Raw genomic sequence first — 17,829 nt, forward strand, 5'->3', positions numbered from 1 at the left:
TATGATAGGTTGTCCAGTTTTCTAAATGGTAGGTCTTATTGTGGTAACCCCCATACACGTTATGCATTTCTTTCTAGAGAGTGTAAATTAGCAGAAAAAAAATCATTTACAGGTACAGAATTTATTAAGAAAATCAATGCATAGAATATGGCATTATGCCAAAGCAAAAACCACAAAATATTTTCTTTTGGGGATTATATACAGTATAAAAGTCTACTTTCATGTAAATACTATTTATAAGAAAAACAAAACACTGTTTTAGCCATTTTGGATGGATTTCTTTGATGTATCAGGATGTACAGTACAGGTTGAGTATCTCTTATCCAAAATGCTTGGGACCAGAGGTATTTTGGATATCGGATTATTCCGTATTTTGGAATAATTGCATACCATAGTGAGATATCATGGTGATGGGACCTAAATCTAAGCACAGAATGCATTTATGTTACATATACACCTTATACACACAGCCTGAAGGTCATTTTAGCCAATATTTTTTTATAACTTTGTGCATTAAACAAAGTGTCTACATTCACACAATTCATTTATGTTTCATATACACCTTATACACACAGCCTGAAGGTCAATTAGTACAATATTTTTAATAACTTTGTGTATTAAACAAGGTTTGTGTACATTGAGCCATCAAAATACAATGGTTTTACTATCTCAGTCTCAGTCAAAAAAGTCCGTATTTCGGAATATTTGGATATGGGATACTCAACCTGTATATGCAAACTAAAATACTGCATTGTTTGAAGTTTCTTCCATTTAAATAACTTTAATGGAAAAAAAGTGTCCGCATTGTACTGTGTGCACATAAAATTGCTAGTAAGCTTGGGGTTTTTCAAAACTGCAATTTAGCAAACTAAATTACCCTATAATCTTTTTTTGAGTAGCTGGTCTCCTACATACACCTGCATACCAATATCTTAAGGCCACCATACATCAGCAGTTGCAAAAATAGGATTTTAATTACCTACTGGTAAATCCTTTTCTCGTAGTCCATAAGGGATATTGTGGAGACTTAGGGTGTCATTGCTGCCATTTTTCGCAGCAATCAGGTCACTACTGCGCATGCACCGCAATGCGCAGACACGTCGTGCGGGTACAAAGCGGATCGTTGCTGAACGATGGATTTAACGAAGAATCCATTAGCCGATCGCAAGGCGATTGACAGGAAGAAGGAGTTTATGGATGTCAAATGACCGTTTTCTGGGAGTGTTTGGAAAAACGTAGGCGTGTCCAAGCGTTTGCAGGGCGAGTGTCTGATGTAAATTCCGGGACCAGACAGGCTGAAGTGATCGCAAGGGCTGCTACCTACTCCGAAACGGCACCAAATGTTTTTGCAGAGCTGGGCTGCACAGGCATTCGCACTCTTGCAAAGCTAAAATACACTCCCCTATAGGCGGCGACTATCTGATCGCAGTGCTGCAAAAAGTAGCTAGCAAGAGATCAACTTGGAATGACCCCCTTAGTACGATGGGGTATAGACGGGGTCCAAAGGAGCCGGTGCACTTTAAATTTCTTCAACTGGGTGTGCTGGCTCCTCCCCTCTATGACCCCTCCCACAGGCAGTTATAGGTAAAACAGTGCCCAAAGGAGAAAGGACATACTTGAGAGAAGGAACATAACAACAATAAGTGGTGAGATTTACACACCAGCACACCACGAACACAAAACAACCAGCAATGTCTGGAAACAACAAACAGCAACAGCTGAACAGGTAACCATATAAGAGAACCTGCAGAAAAGTCAACGGACTGAGGCGGGCGCCCAATATCCCTTATGGACTACGAGAAAATGATTTACCGGTAGGTAATTAAAATTCTATTCTCTCTAGCATCCATAAGGGATATTGGGGAGACTTAGGGCATAATTTAGAGTTGATCGCAGCAGAAAATTTGTTAGCAGTTGGGCAAAACCATGTGCACTGCAGGGGGGGGGGGGGGGCATATATAACGTGTAGATAGAGTTAGATTTGGGTGTGGTGTGTTCAAACTGAAATCTAAACTGCAGTGTAAAAATAAAGCAGCCAGTATTTACCCTGCACAGAAACAACATAACCCACCCAAATCTCTCTCTGCAAATGTTATATCTGCCACACCTGCAGTGCACATGGTTTTGCCCAAATGCTAACAAATTTGCTGCTGTAATCAATTCTGAATTACCCCCTTAGTACGATGGGGACGTCCCAAAGCTTCCAGAATGTGCAGAGACTTCTGGGTATCCTCTTTGGCCAGGATTTCAAACTTGTGGAATTTTACAAAAAAGTGTTCTTCCCCGACCAGGAATTAGCTCAGCATAGTTGCAAAACATACTCCACGGGCAGCCGCCCAGGAAGAGCCCACCAATCTTGTAGAGTGGACCTTCAGAGACTTAGGAACAGGTAAGGCTGCCGACACATATGCCTGTTGGATATGTTGGATAGTAAAAAAAAAAAAAGGGGCAGACTAGATGGGCCAAGTGGTTCTTATCTGCCGACAAATTCTATGTTTCTATGTTTTAAGCCAATGAGCAATGGACTGCTTCGAATCAGGACAACCCTTTTTCTGTGCATCATAGAGCACGAACAAGGAATCCGTCTTTCTGATCCAAGCCGTGCGCTTGACATAGATCTTCAAGGCTCGCACAGCATCCAATGCCTCCGGAGCAGCAGAAGTGCCAGAACTTGACAGAACCGCAATAGGTTTAATCAAGTGGAACTCAGAGACGACCTTCGGCAGGAACTGCTGTCTAGTCCTGAGCTCCGCTCTGTCCTCGTAAAAAAAGAACAAGTAGGGACTTTTACACAATAAGCCAGGGCCAGTAACATCACCGTCTTCCACGTGAGGTACTTGTCTTCTACCGTCACCAGAGTTTCAAACCAGAAGGACTGGGGCGTGGCTTGGCGGCAGATCCAGGCAGTAGTGCAGTATTAGAGCTCCTGCCTGAGATAATCATAAAGTGCGTGATATATGCTGCTATTTACATTGCAAGACAATATCCAGAACCCTATTACCTGCCTGAATTGAGTAGCGTGGTCTGCGGAGCCGGCTGGTGCCTCCTGCACCCGTGCGGGTTGCGGCCTATCTGCTCGTCTGAAGCCGGGGTCTCAATTTCTCCCAGAGCTGGACCGGAAGTGCAGCGCTCGTAATCCGCGGGCGCTGTAATTGCTCCCTCCACCGCTTCCTCACCTGTCCCCCCACCTGTCTGGCCCGGCTGGTAAACTCCCCTTTGCCTGCGCTGGCCGGAGCGGGGACCCGCTGATCGGCGTGGACGCGGCTGCGGTGCGCCCGGGAACAGGACTCCACACTCTGAACCTTACCCTCTCCTCCGGCCGTGGATCGTTTCTTCAGCTGGGAAGGGCCCCTCTGCTTCTACCACTGCTTCAGCCCTCTCCCAGTGGACTCCAGGTACCCTGGCCGCCGAGGCCTTGTATTAGAGGCCGGCGGCGCCATCTTGGTTAAGGGCTGCACGCCCACTTTGCTTGTTTTGGCGCAGTGGAGGTTTCTCAAAGTATCCCTCCACATTGTGCTCATGCACTGGCTGCTTATAAAGCTCAATACTTTTTATTAGAAGGGCCAATACATTACTCTCTCCCAGGTGCAGGATAGTTTAATGCATTCTGTCTCCCTGCGGGGCTGCCTGTACGGAGGTGACGTTATTGTCTGAAGGGACACCCTTCTACTCCCCCCCCCCTCATATATTGCATTCTGTCGAGCGGGAGCCGAGGCTCTCTCCACCCCGAATTCCAGCATATCGCCACCAATACTATTTATTGCAGGTGCCATCCATACAGCCTCCTTGCTCGGCTGCCCTGGGTTGGAGGGATCATTTCAACATGGGCTGTTTATTTCTCTTTTTATGCGATGATCCATAATTTGCCCGCCATCATGCTCCACCTTTACTGATGGTGACGGCCTGAGCCACGAGGGGGGCCAATACACAACGACGACCTCCTTTTCTCATGTGATATCCTACATAGATGCGCAATTTCTATTTTTTGAATTGGTCCTCTGATGCGGCACTGCCTTAACCGGTCCTATGGTGAGAAATAGAAAATCTAAAACCAAGCCGGAAGGGTCTCCGTTACACCTGAAGGGACCAACTTCTGACCTTCGCCAGTTTCTGAAATCCCCTATAGGGACGGATTCCCCCTCCAGTCACCCGTCACCTGATACCTTAACCCCCTCCAATTCTCCAGGAAACATGTCTAACTCTGAAGGTTCCCCCTCCATGCAGGCCTCATCTTCTAACAAGGAAATTAGCGAGATACTCCTACACATCAAATCGCTACCTACAAAACAAGACTTCGAGTCTCTGGAGAACCAATTACTGACAACTATCAGACAAGAAGTCGCCACTATCCAAACTGATATGGCCCATTTAGCCGACCCTTCCGATTCCCTGGAAGAACACGAATCTATGATGATTGACACTCTTTCTCGCTTTAAGGATGTGATCTCCAATCAAACTTCGGAAATTAATAGTCTTAAATCCCGCCTAGATTTGGATAATCGTGGGAGGCGGAACAATATCAGGATCAGAGGTCTCCCTGAAGATATTTAACCATCTAATCTGGTCGATGTTCTTACCAAAATCTTCAGGGAATTGTTGGATCTAGAACCTGCTTCAGAAATCCTTTTCGACAGAGCCCATCGTGCACTTCTACCCAAAGGTCTACCCACGGATAAACCCCGAGATGTCATATGCAGACTCCATTACTACACACAAAAAGAAGACATCCTACGGAAAACACGCCAGCTCGATGGTGTGGTCTTTAATGGGGTCAAGATCCAAATATTTCCAGATCTGGCATGGTCTACCCTTCAACAACGCCGGGCACTGAGGCCACTAACCGATGTCTTGCGCAAATCGGAATTGAAATATCGTTGGGGATATCCTTTTTCACTACAAATCACTCACAACGGCAGAAATTTTATTCTTCAAAAACCGGCGGAATTGCCTACCTTCTGGCCTACAACCGTTGGAGCTTCGAGATTGGGAAGCGTTCCATGGTCACGTAGATCTTCCACCGATTCCGTCCAAGGACGACCTTTGGAAGCATTCCTCCACCTCGAGGAGGAGGAGCAAATCTCCGCCCCAATCTCAGCGTACGGAAACTACCTGAACTTTTATGCCAGTTTTAGAAGGATACCGTACTATTACTAACTTTTGCTTCATAATATGACTTATATAAGTTCTCCTACCCTTTGCATTTCAACCAGTAGTTAATTATCCGTGCTTATTATATTTTTCTTATCTCAAAACCTGATGTTTCGCTTGGAGGCTATGTGTTTTCGTTTTTGTTTTTACGGTTTCTACGTCATTCAGGTTTATTCTCTTTACCGTTGCTTATACTGAAAGTATTCTCATAACGTATATCCAGTTATGTACAAATGTATTTCTTTTCTTACTGATGTTATAATAATTTGTAGTCTGGGTCACTGGCCCCCCTTTACCCACTTGTTCGCTGCAGCCCCGAATTTATTGGACCAGGACCGGCTGGATGCCGCTCTTGGCCCAATCGCAGTGTATTCCCTGGAATTCCTTGAATTCTGTGTTTTCAACTTTTGAATTGTATTTTTTGTTATATTATATTTCTATCGCTGTCTCTATTTCTCTCTCCCCCTTTTCTTTTCTCTTCCTGGGAACCAGTGAGCTGACTCGCTCCTTCACACATCACCGTATCCACATCCACCTATGGCGGGACAAAATAATCTGAAAATTGCCACTTTTAATGTTAAAGGGCTAAACATCCCTGAGAAAAGATAAAAATTACTTAAATGTCTTCGGGAGGATAGGGTAGATATTGCCCTTATCCAGGAAACGCATTTCAAATCTAGACATTCCCCTTCACTTAAATGTCATTACTACCCACATATTTTTACATCTAATAACTCTTCTGGGAAAACATTGGGTGTGGCGATCTTACTAGCTAGACATCTTCCTGTCACAGATATTGCTTCTCACAAACTGGCGGAGGGAAGGTGCTTACTGGTCACGTGTCAGATCTACAACCAGCCTTATTCCTTTCTAAATATTTATGTCCCTAATACCAAACAACCGTCCTTTATCTCTTCTATACTTGTATCTGCAGAACCCCTATTAAAAGGGATAGTGGTAATGGGAGGCGATCTGAATTGGCATCTAGATCCGACAAAAGATACCTCCAACAAATCTTCACATAGACCTGGGAAGGAATATAGACAGCTGAGACGTAGCCTGTTAGATCACCAATTGATGGATGGATGGAAACTGTCCCACCCAACTGACTTAGAAAACACTTTTTTTTTCCCTATGCACATCAAACCTATTCTAGGATCGACTGTCTGTTTCTGAATCACCATTACCTACATCTCCTATCTGATGTTTCTATAGGATCGATAACTTGGTCCGACCATGCCCCAGTCTTTTTACAACTCTCACTCCCTCAGCCCACAAAGAAACAATGGAATTGGCGTTTTAATGACACTCTCCTACAAGACCCCTACTGTAAATCCCAACTAGACTCGGCTATCGATACATATATTGCCACTAACGATCTTGGGGATGTTTCTAAACTATTAGTATGGGAAGCTCACAAATGTGTTCTAAGGGGTACTTGCATTCAAATGGGTACTCTATTGAAAAGTAAAAACACTCTGAAGAAAGCAGACCTACTTGCCAAAATTAAATCGTTAGAAACGACTCGCAAACAATCCAGCTCCCCCACTTACTGTATTGAGCTTGAAGAAGCACGTGCCTCCCTTAATAGTCTTCTACGCGATCAACTTAAACTCTCTTATAGCAAATGCCGGAGTCGCTTTTACCAAGGGGGCAATAAACCTGGGAGACTTTTGGCAAATACTCTTCGTGAACAGAGGGCCACTACTTTCATACACTCTATCAAAGATGACCTTAGCCAGACTCATAATGACACGGCATCAATTGCCAAGACTTTCGAATCATACTATTCCAAACTTTACAACCTTTCCAATAGCTTATACATTTCAAATTTGGAATCTTCTCGGATATCGATCTCAAATTATCTAGAGTCGATAGATTACCCCACTCTGACGCAAGGTGAGGCGGAATTTCTTGATGAACCTTTCCTTGTTGAGGAAGTGACAAAGGCTATTGAATCTTCCCCTACGGGTAAGAGTCCAGGCCCCGATGGATTTACCATAGCGTATTATAAATCGTTCAAGGATAAACTTGCCCCTCTTCTTACACGTGCTTTTAATTCCATTTCTGATAAAACCCATTTTTCAACATCTACATTAGAAGCCCATATCACAGTTCTTCCCAATGACGGCAAAGACCCAAGTTTGTGTCCCAGCTACCGACCCATTTCGTTAATGAATGTCGATCTGAAGCTGTTCGCAAAATTGATTTCTAACCGCTTAAAACTATTCCTTCCAACATTGATTCATGGAGAACAGGTCGGCTTCGTCCTGGGGAGAGAAGCCAAGGATAACACTACTAAAGTCATAAATATGATACATTATGCACTACAATCCCCAACACCCCCAATATTGATTTCCACAGACACTGAAAAAGCTTTTGATAGGGTTGATTGGGAATTTATGACTGGCATTCTACGACACCTGGGACTTGGCTGTACCTGTCTCCTTAGGATCATGGCCCTGTATGACTCCCCAACAGTGAGGGTCAAGGTTAACAGTGTTCACTCTCCGACCGACTTGGAATTTCCAATGGCACTCGGCAGGGTTGACCCCTTTCTCCCTTACTATTTGTATTATGTATGGAAGCTCTGGCTAAAGCGATACAATTGAACCTGAACATTTCGGGCTTAAAGATGGGGGACCACGAATACAAACATGCCTTATTCGCGGATGATCTGCTGGCGTTGATATCTGAGCCTGTTCTCTCTTTCCCAAATCTGGTCGCAGAATTTCAGAAATTCGGAGAACTCTCCAACTTTAAAATTAATTATTCCAAATCAGTCGTCATGAATCTTAACACTCCGATATCTATAGTTGACAACATGAAACATTAATTTCCTTTTCTTGGAACGATACCAAATTAAAATATTTAGGAATACAAATTCCCAGGGATCTCTCCCAATTATTCTCCTTAAACTACTCCCCACTGTTAAAATCTTTACGATCAGACTATCAAAAGTGGCGCTCCTTACACCTATCCTGGTTCAGTAGGATAAATGTGGTTAAAATGAATTCCCAACCAAAAATTCTATATTTTCTTTAGTCGCTTCCTATTAACATCCCAACTGCATGGCTCCAAGCAATACAAAGTCTTATACGTAAATTTGTTTGGGGACGATCTCACACTAGATTCAAACATGATATTCTTTTCAGACGGAAACACATGGGTGGCATGCAGCTTCCTCATATCCCTAGTTATTATCAAGCTATACTTCTAAACAGAGTTCTAGACTGGACTTGTGCAAAAGGCACTAAACTATGGGTCTCCCTAGAAGAAAAAAACCTTACCCACTATATCGAGATTGTTCCATGGCTACTTAACCCACCAAGAATTAACCATCCCACTATTACCCCTACTCTTGCTATGTGGAAGAAACTGCGTTTACTTCCACACATTTCCTCCAAATTATCACCCCTGACTTCCTTCCTTTATAACCCTGACTTCCTCCCAGGTCTTCATTCTACTTCATTTAAATTATGGGCGGAGGCAGGGATTTTTAGAGTAGGTCAAATGACTAGTCCAGGAGGCTTACATTAATTTTCTGACATCCAATCACTATGGCCTCTGCCGCACTCTGAATTCTGGATGTTTTTACAAGTGCTGCATTTTTTAGTCTCAATTGGTAAAAATTCCAAATTATCGAGAAAACTCACACACTTCGAACAATTATGTGTGGACCCTTAAGCCTCCTTCACATGTTATTTCACAGCTTTATGCTAACCTTATTGAGGGTCTCTTCACCAGTCCTCCCTCATTTGGGAGAAGGATCTACAAGGTCTGATTCCTGATCTTGGGGGATGATATTTCGTAATACCCAAGCTAGCGCTTTGTGCTTGGCTACATTAGAGACTCTCTATAAGATTATTTACTGATGGTATAGGGTTCCAGTGATATTAAACAAAATGTTCCCTGCAATACCCAACACTTGCTGGAGACGCAAGTCGAATGTAGGTAGCCTGCTACATATATGGTGGGAATGCCCGGCACTCACTATCTTTTGGGCTGATATATTTAAATGTACTGAAGCAATATTGAAAGGCGATATACCCAAAGATCCGGGATTCTGGTTACTAAATATTACCACTGCAGACGCTAAGACGTATAAACATTCGACACCCAGACATCTCAACAATGCAGCCAAAGCGGTCATTCCCACGCTGTGGAAATCAACAAGGGCCCCTTCAATAAGAGATAGGTTTAGGAGGGTGGACTATTATATGGAGATGGCGGATATTATTACGTTTACAAAGGGAAATGTTTCTGAATTTTTGGTAATATGGTCCCCTTGGCTGGAAATCAAAAGTACTTTGTTATACCATCACTATTTTGCTGGCGATCGCTATACTACTCCATCTGGTAGTTGACCTTATAATTCCTATGCAACCCAGTTTGCTGATGCGGATATGGCTAATCTTTCCTGATTGTTACATTTGTCTTTCAGACTTCCCGGTTCTCAGGTCCGCTTACTTTCCCCTTCCTTCTCGTTATCCTCGTTCATTCCTCTTTCTCCCATACTGGACCTCGTTCCAGTGTATTCTTTTCTTTTTATTCTCACTATTACCGTTTTCTACTATTTTAAAACAAAACTGCACACGAATTCGGTTTAATGTCTATTGTCAATTTTATTATTGTACAGGATTATTCTTTAATGAACAGAGTCTAATAAAAACAGTTTATACAAAAAACAAACCAGAAGGACTAAAAATTCCGACCCTACATTCAAATCCCAGGGAGCCGTGGGCGGCACAAAAGGAGGTTGAATGTGAAGTACTCCTTGCAAGAAGGTCTGAACTTCTGGCAATACTACCAACTTCTTCTGGAAGAAAATTGAGAGGGCCGAAATCCGGACCTTAATGGAACCCAGGCGTAAACCCTTATCCACACCAGCTTGCAGAAAACGTAGGAAACGTCACAAGTGGAAATCCGCAGGCGGATACGAGCGTTCCTCTCACCATGAGTTTTGACGTCACAGGTTTCCTGGCCAGAACCATGGTAGCAATGACTATTTTGGAAAGGCCCTTGTGAGCTAGGATGTTCTGCTCAACCTTCATGATGTCAAACGAAGTCGCCGTAAGTCCGGGTAGACGAATGGTCCTTGTTGAAGATCTCTTTTTAGTGGTAGAGGTCAAGGGTCTTTGACGGACATTTCCAGAAGATCCACGTACCATGCCCTCCAAGGCCAATTCGGGGCAATCAGAATTGCGTGGACTTCATGATTTCTGATTCGCTTGAGCACCCTTGGGAGCAACAGAATCGGAGGAAACAGATAGACCATTTGGAAAAGGCCAAGGCGACGTCGGTGCATCCACTGCCCGACTGATATGTCAACCCCACTGGCCTGAGGGTCCCTGGTTCGTGAGCAATACCAGTAAAGCTTCTTGTTGAGTCGAGAAGCCATCATGTCTATTTGTGGGCAGCCCCACCAGTCGATCTGCTGAAACACAAAATGGTGGAGCCCCAACTCCCCCGGGTAGAGATTGTGACGACTCAGTAAGTACGCTTCCCAGTTGTTCATTCCCGGAATGAAGATTGCGGACATTGCTCTTGTTCTTTCCACCCAGAGGAGCATCTTTGACACCTCTCGCATGCAGGCTTTGCTTTTTGTCCCTCCTTGCCAATTGATGTATACTACCACTGTGGCGTTGTCTGACTGTACTTGGATCGTGTTATCCTTGGGTAGAGGAGAGGCCTGAAGCAGGGCATTGTAGATCGCCCGAAGTTCCAGAATATTGATCGGAAGGGGGGCTTCGTTGGCTGACCACCTGCCCTGGAACTGAGCCCCTTGGGCGACAGCTCCCTATCCTCTCAGACAAGCATCCGGCCTTCCAGGAGATTGGGAGGACTGCAGCCACCACAGGAGGGAATTCCTGGCCTGAGGTGACAGCCATATCATCCGGTGCATCTGTAGATGTGATCCGGACCACTTGCTCATGAGATCCAATTGAAATGTTCAGGAATGGAACCTTCCATATTGGAACGCCTCGTATGAGGCAACCATCTTCTCCAACAGTCTTATGCAAAGATAGATAGATACTCGAGCAGGTCAGAGCACCATGCGGACCATCTCCTGAAGTGTTCTCGCCTTGTCCTCCGGGAGGAACACCTTATGTGCCACAGTATCCAGGAACATCCCCAGGAACAGGAGCCGCTGAGTTGGCTCCAGGTGGGACGTCTGTAAAATTGAGAATCCACCCATGGTGTGACAGAAGGTGGATAGTGCGGTTGATATGGAGCAATAAAAGCTCCCTGGATCTTGCTTTTATCAGAACTGGACTAACTTTTGGATGGCCTGTTGCAATGTAACTTGCGCATCCTCCAAAGCTGGTAAGCTTGATTTGAAAAATCGTTGGGGAGGAGCACCATTGAACTCCAGCTTGTAGCCCTGATAAATGAGGTCCCTTACCCAGGTATCCTGGCAGGAGCTTTCCCAGATGCGGCTGAAGTGGCGCAGTTGAGCTCCCATCTCAAGATCCCCTCGGGGTGGGTGGGCACCATCATGCTGAGGACTTAGTGGAAGCAGAACTGGTGCTCTGTTCCTGAGAACCAGTGTTCGCAGGTCTTCTGGTCTTACCTCTGGTGCCTCTAGCCGCATTGGAGGCACCTCTGGCCCTAGATCGAAATCTGTTAGACCGAAAGGACTGAACAGATGGTCCCGGGTAGGAACACATAGCCGGCGGGGCTCCAAAGGGGAGAAATGTGGATTTCCCCTCAATAACCTTAGAAATTCAACGTATCCAACTCAACCCCAAAGAGCTACTCCCCAGAAAAGGGGAGGGATTCCACACTGCGCTTGGACTCTGCGTCCACTATCCATTGACGCAACCACAAGGCCCTGCGTGCAGACACTGCCATTTCAGAGGTCCTAGCATCAATGGGTCATCCAGCAACCCGCTATGACCGGCCTTTGTAATACACCTGCTGCTGTGTAGATAGACTTTAGTGTAATCTCTATTTTTCTGTCCCCAGGGTCCTTTTTGGTAAAGGCGCCCAGGGCAGGCAGCGCCGCCTTTTTGACAGTCGAGAGACTGATATGTCAACCCCAGGGGGTTCTTCCCAGAATTTCCTACCTTCAGGAGCAAATGGGAAAGCGTGCAAAAATCTTTTTGACACTTGGTATTTTTGGTCTGGATTTTTCCAGGCTAACTTAAATAGGTCATCTAACTCTGCAGAATCAGGGAAAGTGACATTAGGCATGTTCTGTGTAAAGAAAAATGACTGCTGTGATGCAGCGTCCTCTAGAGCGAGTTTTAACACGTCCCGTATAGCCAAAATGAGGGGTTCAATACCCTGAGCAGAAGTGGAATCCCCATTAACAGGATCCAACTCCTCCCCATCCTCCTGTACCTCTTCATCTGAATCAGAGACTAGAGTAGGTAAACCACGCTTTTGTGGTCCTGAGTTAGAGAGGGGGGCTGTGCAACATCTGCCCTAGCAGCTAGGTGTGCAACAGCTTGGTCTGCAGTAGCTGAGTTTTTTGAGCATTAGCAGTGAGTTGTGATATCAGACAACATATTTTTAAGGGCCCCTAGCCAGAAAGGCTCTTGACCCTCTCCCCCCGCCCCCTCACTGAGTTGTGAAGATTGGCGGCATTGTTCACATGATACAGAATCAGATGATAAGGGAGAGAATCTGGTGTGGCATATACTGCTGTTTGTGTTTACCCATGTTCACAGTAAATCACAATGACATACACACAGCCAGTAATACTTTGCAAGCCTGCCCTTACTGTATGTCAGAGGGAGATATATAGAGAGAGGAGACCAGCACACCCCAGCTACACAGCCCCAATGAGGCTGTCAGCTTATTATAGATTACAGTGAAAACCAATGATTTCTGTCCTGTATAGGACAAAGATTGTGTACAATAGTGGCTCTCCCCCTTTGCTATACCCTGTACCAGTTTTCCAGCATGTCTTGAGTGTCAGGAAGAGCTATGTGAACCTGCTGCTACTGCAGTAAGCAGAGGAAGGCACCAAAATGGCGCTGGTCCTGCTCTGAGGTAGCACCACCCCCCAAATAGCGCCGGAGATACAGAGTTTTTTATACTGGCAATGTCTCCTAAAGTGCTTATAAACATCACACAAGTGTTAGTTTAAGCCACCGCTAGCCAGTGTACGCGGGGGGCTATAGCGGGTCCCGAATGCCAACAACCTCTCAGGACGGTGGTCCTGCAGCGAGGAAGCGGCTCTGACAGCTCGCAAGGCCGGTGACCATCCCCCCCCCCCTCCCCCAACTCCCATGGTGCAGGTATGCTGTTACCCAAACAGCATACCGAAAATAACAAAGATTTAAAATAAACTGAAGAAAACACTCTGGAGCTGCAGAGATGTGCATCCTCTCCTGAGGGCACTTTTTTCTAAACTGCCTGTGGGAGGGGGCATAGAGAGGAGCCACCACACCCAGTTGAAAAAATGTAAAGTGCACCGGCTCCTTTGGACCCCATCTATACCCCATCATACTAAGTCATCCCAAATGGATGCTAGAGAAAAACAATTCAGAGATTTTGTGTTGTTTTTTCCCCAATATAAAGATTTCCCGTCCACCAATCTGCGCCCATACATTACACATATTTTTCAGTGATTTGAAGATCATTTTCAACAAATACAGATCTGCCAATCTTTAAAAGGCTCATCAGTTTACTAGAAAGTCTGCAAATCTGCTGATTGTTACCATACACTAGAAATCTACAGCCCCAGTTGATCTGTGAAATGCAACATGCTGTACAACCTGATTTAACAATTCCAGTCAATTTTGGTCTGCATCTGTAGTCTGTGAACCCCATACATTGCAGATTGATTTGCACAATCATCTGCAAAACAATAAATTTCCCCAATTAATTTCTGATATATGGGGCCTTTCTTCAAGCTCAGTCCTCAGGGAATCCTATCAATGTATCCTCAGGAATAATTAGTACCACTGCAGATCTATTGTGCTAGTCATTTAACACACCTGTGCTCCAGCTAGAAGATCTGGAAAACATGCACTGTCAGGGTTCCATGAGGACTGGATTTCAGAAACACTGCCCAGATTACTTTATTACTTGATATCCCGGGATGGCATTTTTCACCTACATGCTTTCCGTGTCACTTCTCGTAATCATGAAACCGTGGCTAAAGATCTACTTACCCAATTAAAGGCCAGGAAGAATTTACCGAAAGAAACTTGGTTACTGGCTACTATAACTTATTCCCATAGCAACAGTTCTTTTTGTATAAAAAGGTAATAAAACGTGTCAATATTTCTGTGTGTTCATGGGATACAATACTAAAGAACAGCATCACATTAAATGAAAAAACAAACATCCTACAGTATGCGATAAGAAAACATTTTTCAGATAAGCATAGAGTAAAACACAAAGTATCAGTTACTTATGAAACAGTGATTCAGATTAAATACTGATGAAATCCCAGAGCAAAAGTCTTTATATACAGTATGTACAGATTATAATATATATATATATATATATATAGAGAGAGAGAGAGAGAGAGAGAGAGAGAGAGAAAGAGAGAGAGAGAGAGAGAGAGAGAGATACACACACACACACAGTATAGTGTACCCACAAAGGGATCCGTTTTTTTTCTCTGCACTCTTGCATTGAAACCCCCAAGACATTCTGTGTCATCTACTGATTCCGGGGAGCACCACCAACTTATTTAGGCTGGGAAATATGAGACTGTGTAGCTCTTTATTGTTGATTCCGTCACACTTTCTTCGAACTTGGATTTTCTTGATCTTGTGCAGATTTCCTTCCTTCTACCCCCACATACATATAAGCCAGGTTGTGGTGGGATTAGCTGAAACGGCACTGAAACCAATGCTCTTTGTGTTTAACACTTTCAATTCTATCAAGACGTATGCCTGTGTTTCATGTTAATTTTATATTAATGGAATGCCCTTTTTCATATATGGGTTTCTTTTATAAATTGTTTGAATGGTGATATAAAAATTGTGATATACACATCAACTACTCTGCCTTGTTTTTTTCTTAAAAACAACCACACAGGAGCTTTCTAATTAGTGCTATAATTTAGTTTTCCTTTTTACAAAGTATATTTTTTAGTTCACACACACACATTATATATATATATATATATATATATATATATGTATGGAGAGTGCTTTGTCTGTGCTCCTTTATCTCTTATGCTGTGTAGGCCCCCATACAGCAGCAATCAATTGGGGCAATTTGGCATTTTGCAGATGATTGTGTATGGGGGTTTACAGATCACAGATTCACAACAAAAATGGATTGGGATTGTTAAATCAGGTTGTTCAACATGTTGGATTTCACAGATCAATTGGAACTGTAGATTTCTAGTGTATGGTAACAATCAGCAGATTCGCAGACCGTCTCTAATTAAACTGATGATCCTTTCAAGATTGGCAGATTTGTATTAGTTGAAAATGATCTGCAAATCACTGAAAAAAATCTGTAATGTACGGGCGCAGATTGGTGGATTGGGGAATCTAAATGGGGGGGGGGGGGAATTACAAAAATTACTGAATTTTTTTTTTTAAATTGTGGATGTATGGGGGCCTTAAGACATTGGTATGTAGGTATATACGAGACCAGCTAATCAAAAAGAGATTACAGAGTGATTTAGTTTGCTAAAGTGCATTTGTTGAAAATGATCTACAGAGCACTGAAAAATATCTAATGTATGGGCGCAGATTGGTGGATTGGGAAATCTTTAAATCTGGAACAAAGTCTCAGAATCTGCAAATTGTGTTTTTGGGATTACAGATGTATGAGGGCCTTAACATGTACACAATTTTTACTTTATTCTCGGATAGGAATTTTTATGCGTAGTGCACCCCTCAGGCCACCTAAACTAAAGTAGAAAAATCAATCTCAAAATAAAGTTGCATTCCAAGCTTACATTTTTGCTGTTTTTTTATGTTTGTAGCAGGATAACAAAATAAATCTGTATTGTATTATATGTTTTCTTTATGTAAGATTCCATCTCACCTCTGTTCACATTTTTAAAAAACATAATGACGGAAAGATGAAAATGGACTATTTCTATGGGCAGAAAATTTCAGTTTCTTGAGATTATAGTATAAATCTGACTCCACAAAATTATTATGTGATTTACTCCTCTGCCTCCAAGTAATTGTAAATAATTACAGATCTGGAACTAGCTTGCTGTCCTTGCATAACTTTGTGATATCTTAATGACGTCCCTGACCAGGTGCTCAGCCTACTGTACGCCTGTCACACATTTGGCATGTACTGGGAAAAGACACAACATGAAGTTGGTATACAGGTAGTTCTTTAATAGCAGGAAAAAAAAAGTGAAAAACACATACCTTCTTCTGCACTCATGTAAACAAGCTTTCAAAATAAAAACTAACAGAATTTAAATATTATGTATCCATAGTTTGTGTACATGTTAATAAGATAAAGGTTTTGTATGTACAGATTGCAAACAAAGAGGGAGAACATTTTCCAAAGCTGTACTGAATTTCAGAGGTTCGGTATAATACTAATGGCAGCTTTCATTGACATTTATTTCAAAGCCAAGTTGTTGCATTGATGGTCCAAGTATTAGACTTGGCCAGAAACCATGCTTATGGGCCTTCAGCTTCGATGAGACGCACAGTAGGCCTCAACGGTTGCCAAAGGTTACAGAGTTGCTTGAAAAGGTTCCAAAGTCCAAGCAAATTTATTTCCAAACTTTCACAATCCCATCTCTAGAAGCAGTTACTATAAAACCTTGTGTGGTTTGGAAGGTGGCCATGTCTGTAATAATGTCATGATGTCCTGCTGGTAAGGATTCAGGTCCCCTTCTAGGGGCATCTTCGCTGGGCCCCATCGTATGCTTACTCTGAATTTCCTGTAAATGAAAGTTGGAATGAGCAGATGATCATTAGGGAGTGAAAATAATAGAGCATATAGATTAGCTTGAACTGTGTGTATCTCATTATACTGTGCTGAACGCTACTCAAATGCTGTACCACAATTTAGCAGTTGTACCAATGGTGTACTGTAATCATAGCCAAAAGTATACATTTAACACTATATTCAACAAACTGTTAAAAGCCACTTAATATATTTATTTATTAAACTGCAGAAAAAGCACAAATGAAAAAGGCAACATTTAAATAATGTAAGATAGGTGACCAGCGCACTCTAGTGGAATGAAGTAAATGACAGCCAGTGATCATACAGTCATATATATACAGGTTGAGTCTACCATATTCAAGAAAGCTTGGGACCAGAAGAATTTTTGATTTCGGAATTTTCAGTATTTTGGAATATTTGCATACTATTACGAGATATCTTGGGGATGGGACCCAAATATGAAATCCATTTAAGTTTCATATACACCTTATACACATAGCCTGAAGATAACTTTAAACAATATTTGTAATAATTTTGTGCATTAAACAAAGTGTATGTACACTGATAAATCAGAAATCAAAGGTGTCACATCTCAGAAGGGCTAATAAAACATTTGGATTTCGGAGTTTTGGTTATGGGAGACTCAAATCTATACAAGAAGATTTTAATACAATTTGAAAAGGTTAGAAATAGATGGGATAATACTGTATAATCCAGTAATGATGAGTTGAGAAATGTGCGCATATTGTCACAATATTATTTATTTTATCTTTTTATCAAGCACTGATATATTACGCAGCACTGTATATTGAGGGGGTCAGAACATGATGCAAA

At 42.9% G+C, this 17,829-nt stretch overlaps 1 protein-coding gene across 3 annotated transcripts in view; it reads right to left on the reverse strand.

Annotated features, from left to right (window-relative positions):
- Window positions 1-16,406: 16,406 nt before the first annotated feature.
- Window positions 16,407-17,829, reverse strand: part of PIK3R4 (phosphoinositide-3-kinase regulatory subunit 4) — a 163,216-nt gene continuing 161,793 nt past the window's right edge. For all 3 annotated transcript variants that reach the window (XM_063922356.1, XM_063922354.1, XM_063922355.1), the window contains exon 20: window positions 16,407-16,987. In XM_063922356.1, coding sequence (XP_063778426.1) covers window positions 16,817-16,987 — 171 coding nt within the window. In that variant the 3' untranslated portion in view covers window positions 16,407-16,816. The remainder of the gene's footprint in view (window positions 16,988-17,829) is intronic.

The sequence above is a fragment of the Pseudophryne corroboree genome, chromosome 5, assembly GCF_028390025.1.
Source record: "Pseudophryne corroboree isolate aPseCor3 chromosome 5, aPseCor3.hap2, whole genome shotgun sequence".
NCBI classification, from domain to species: domain Eukaryota; kingdom Metazoa; phylum Chordata; class Amphibia; order Anura; family Myobatrachidae; genus Pseudophryne; species Pseudophryne corroboree.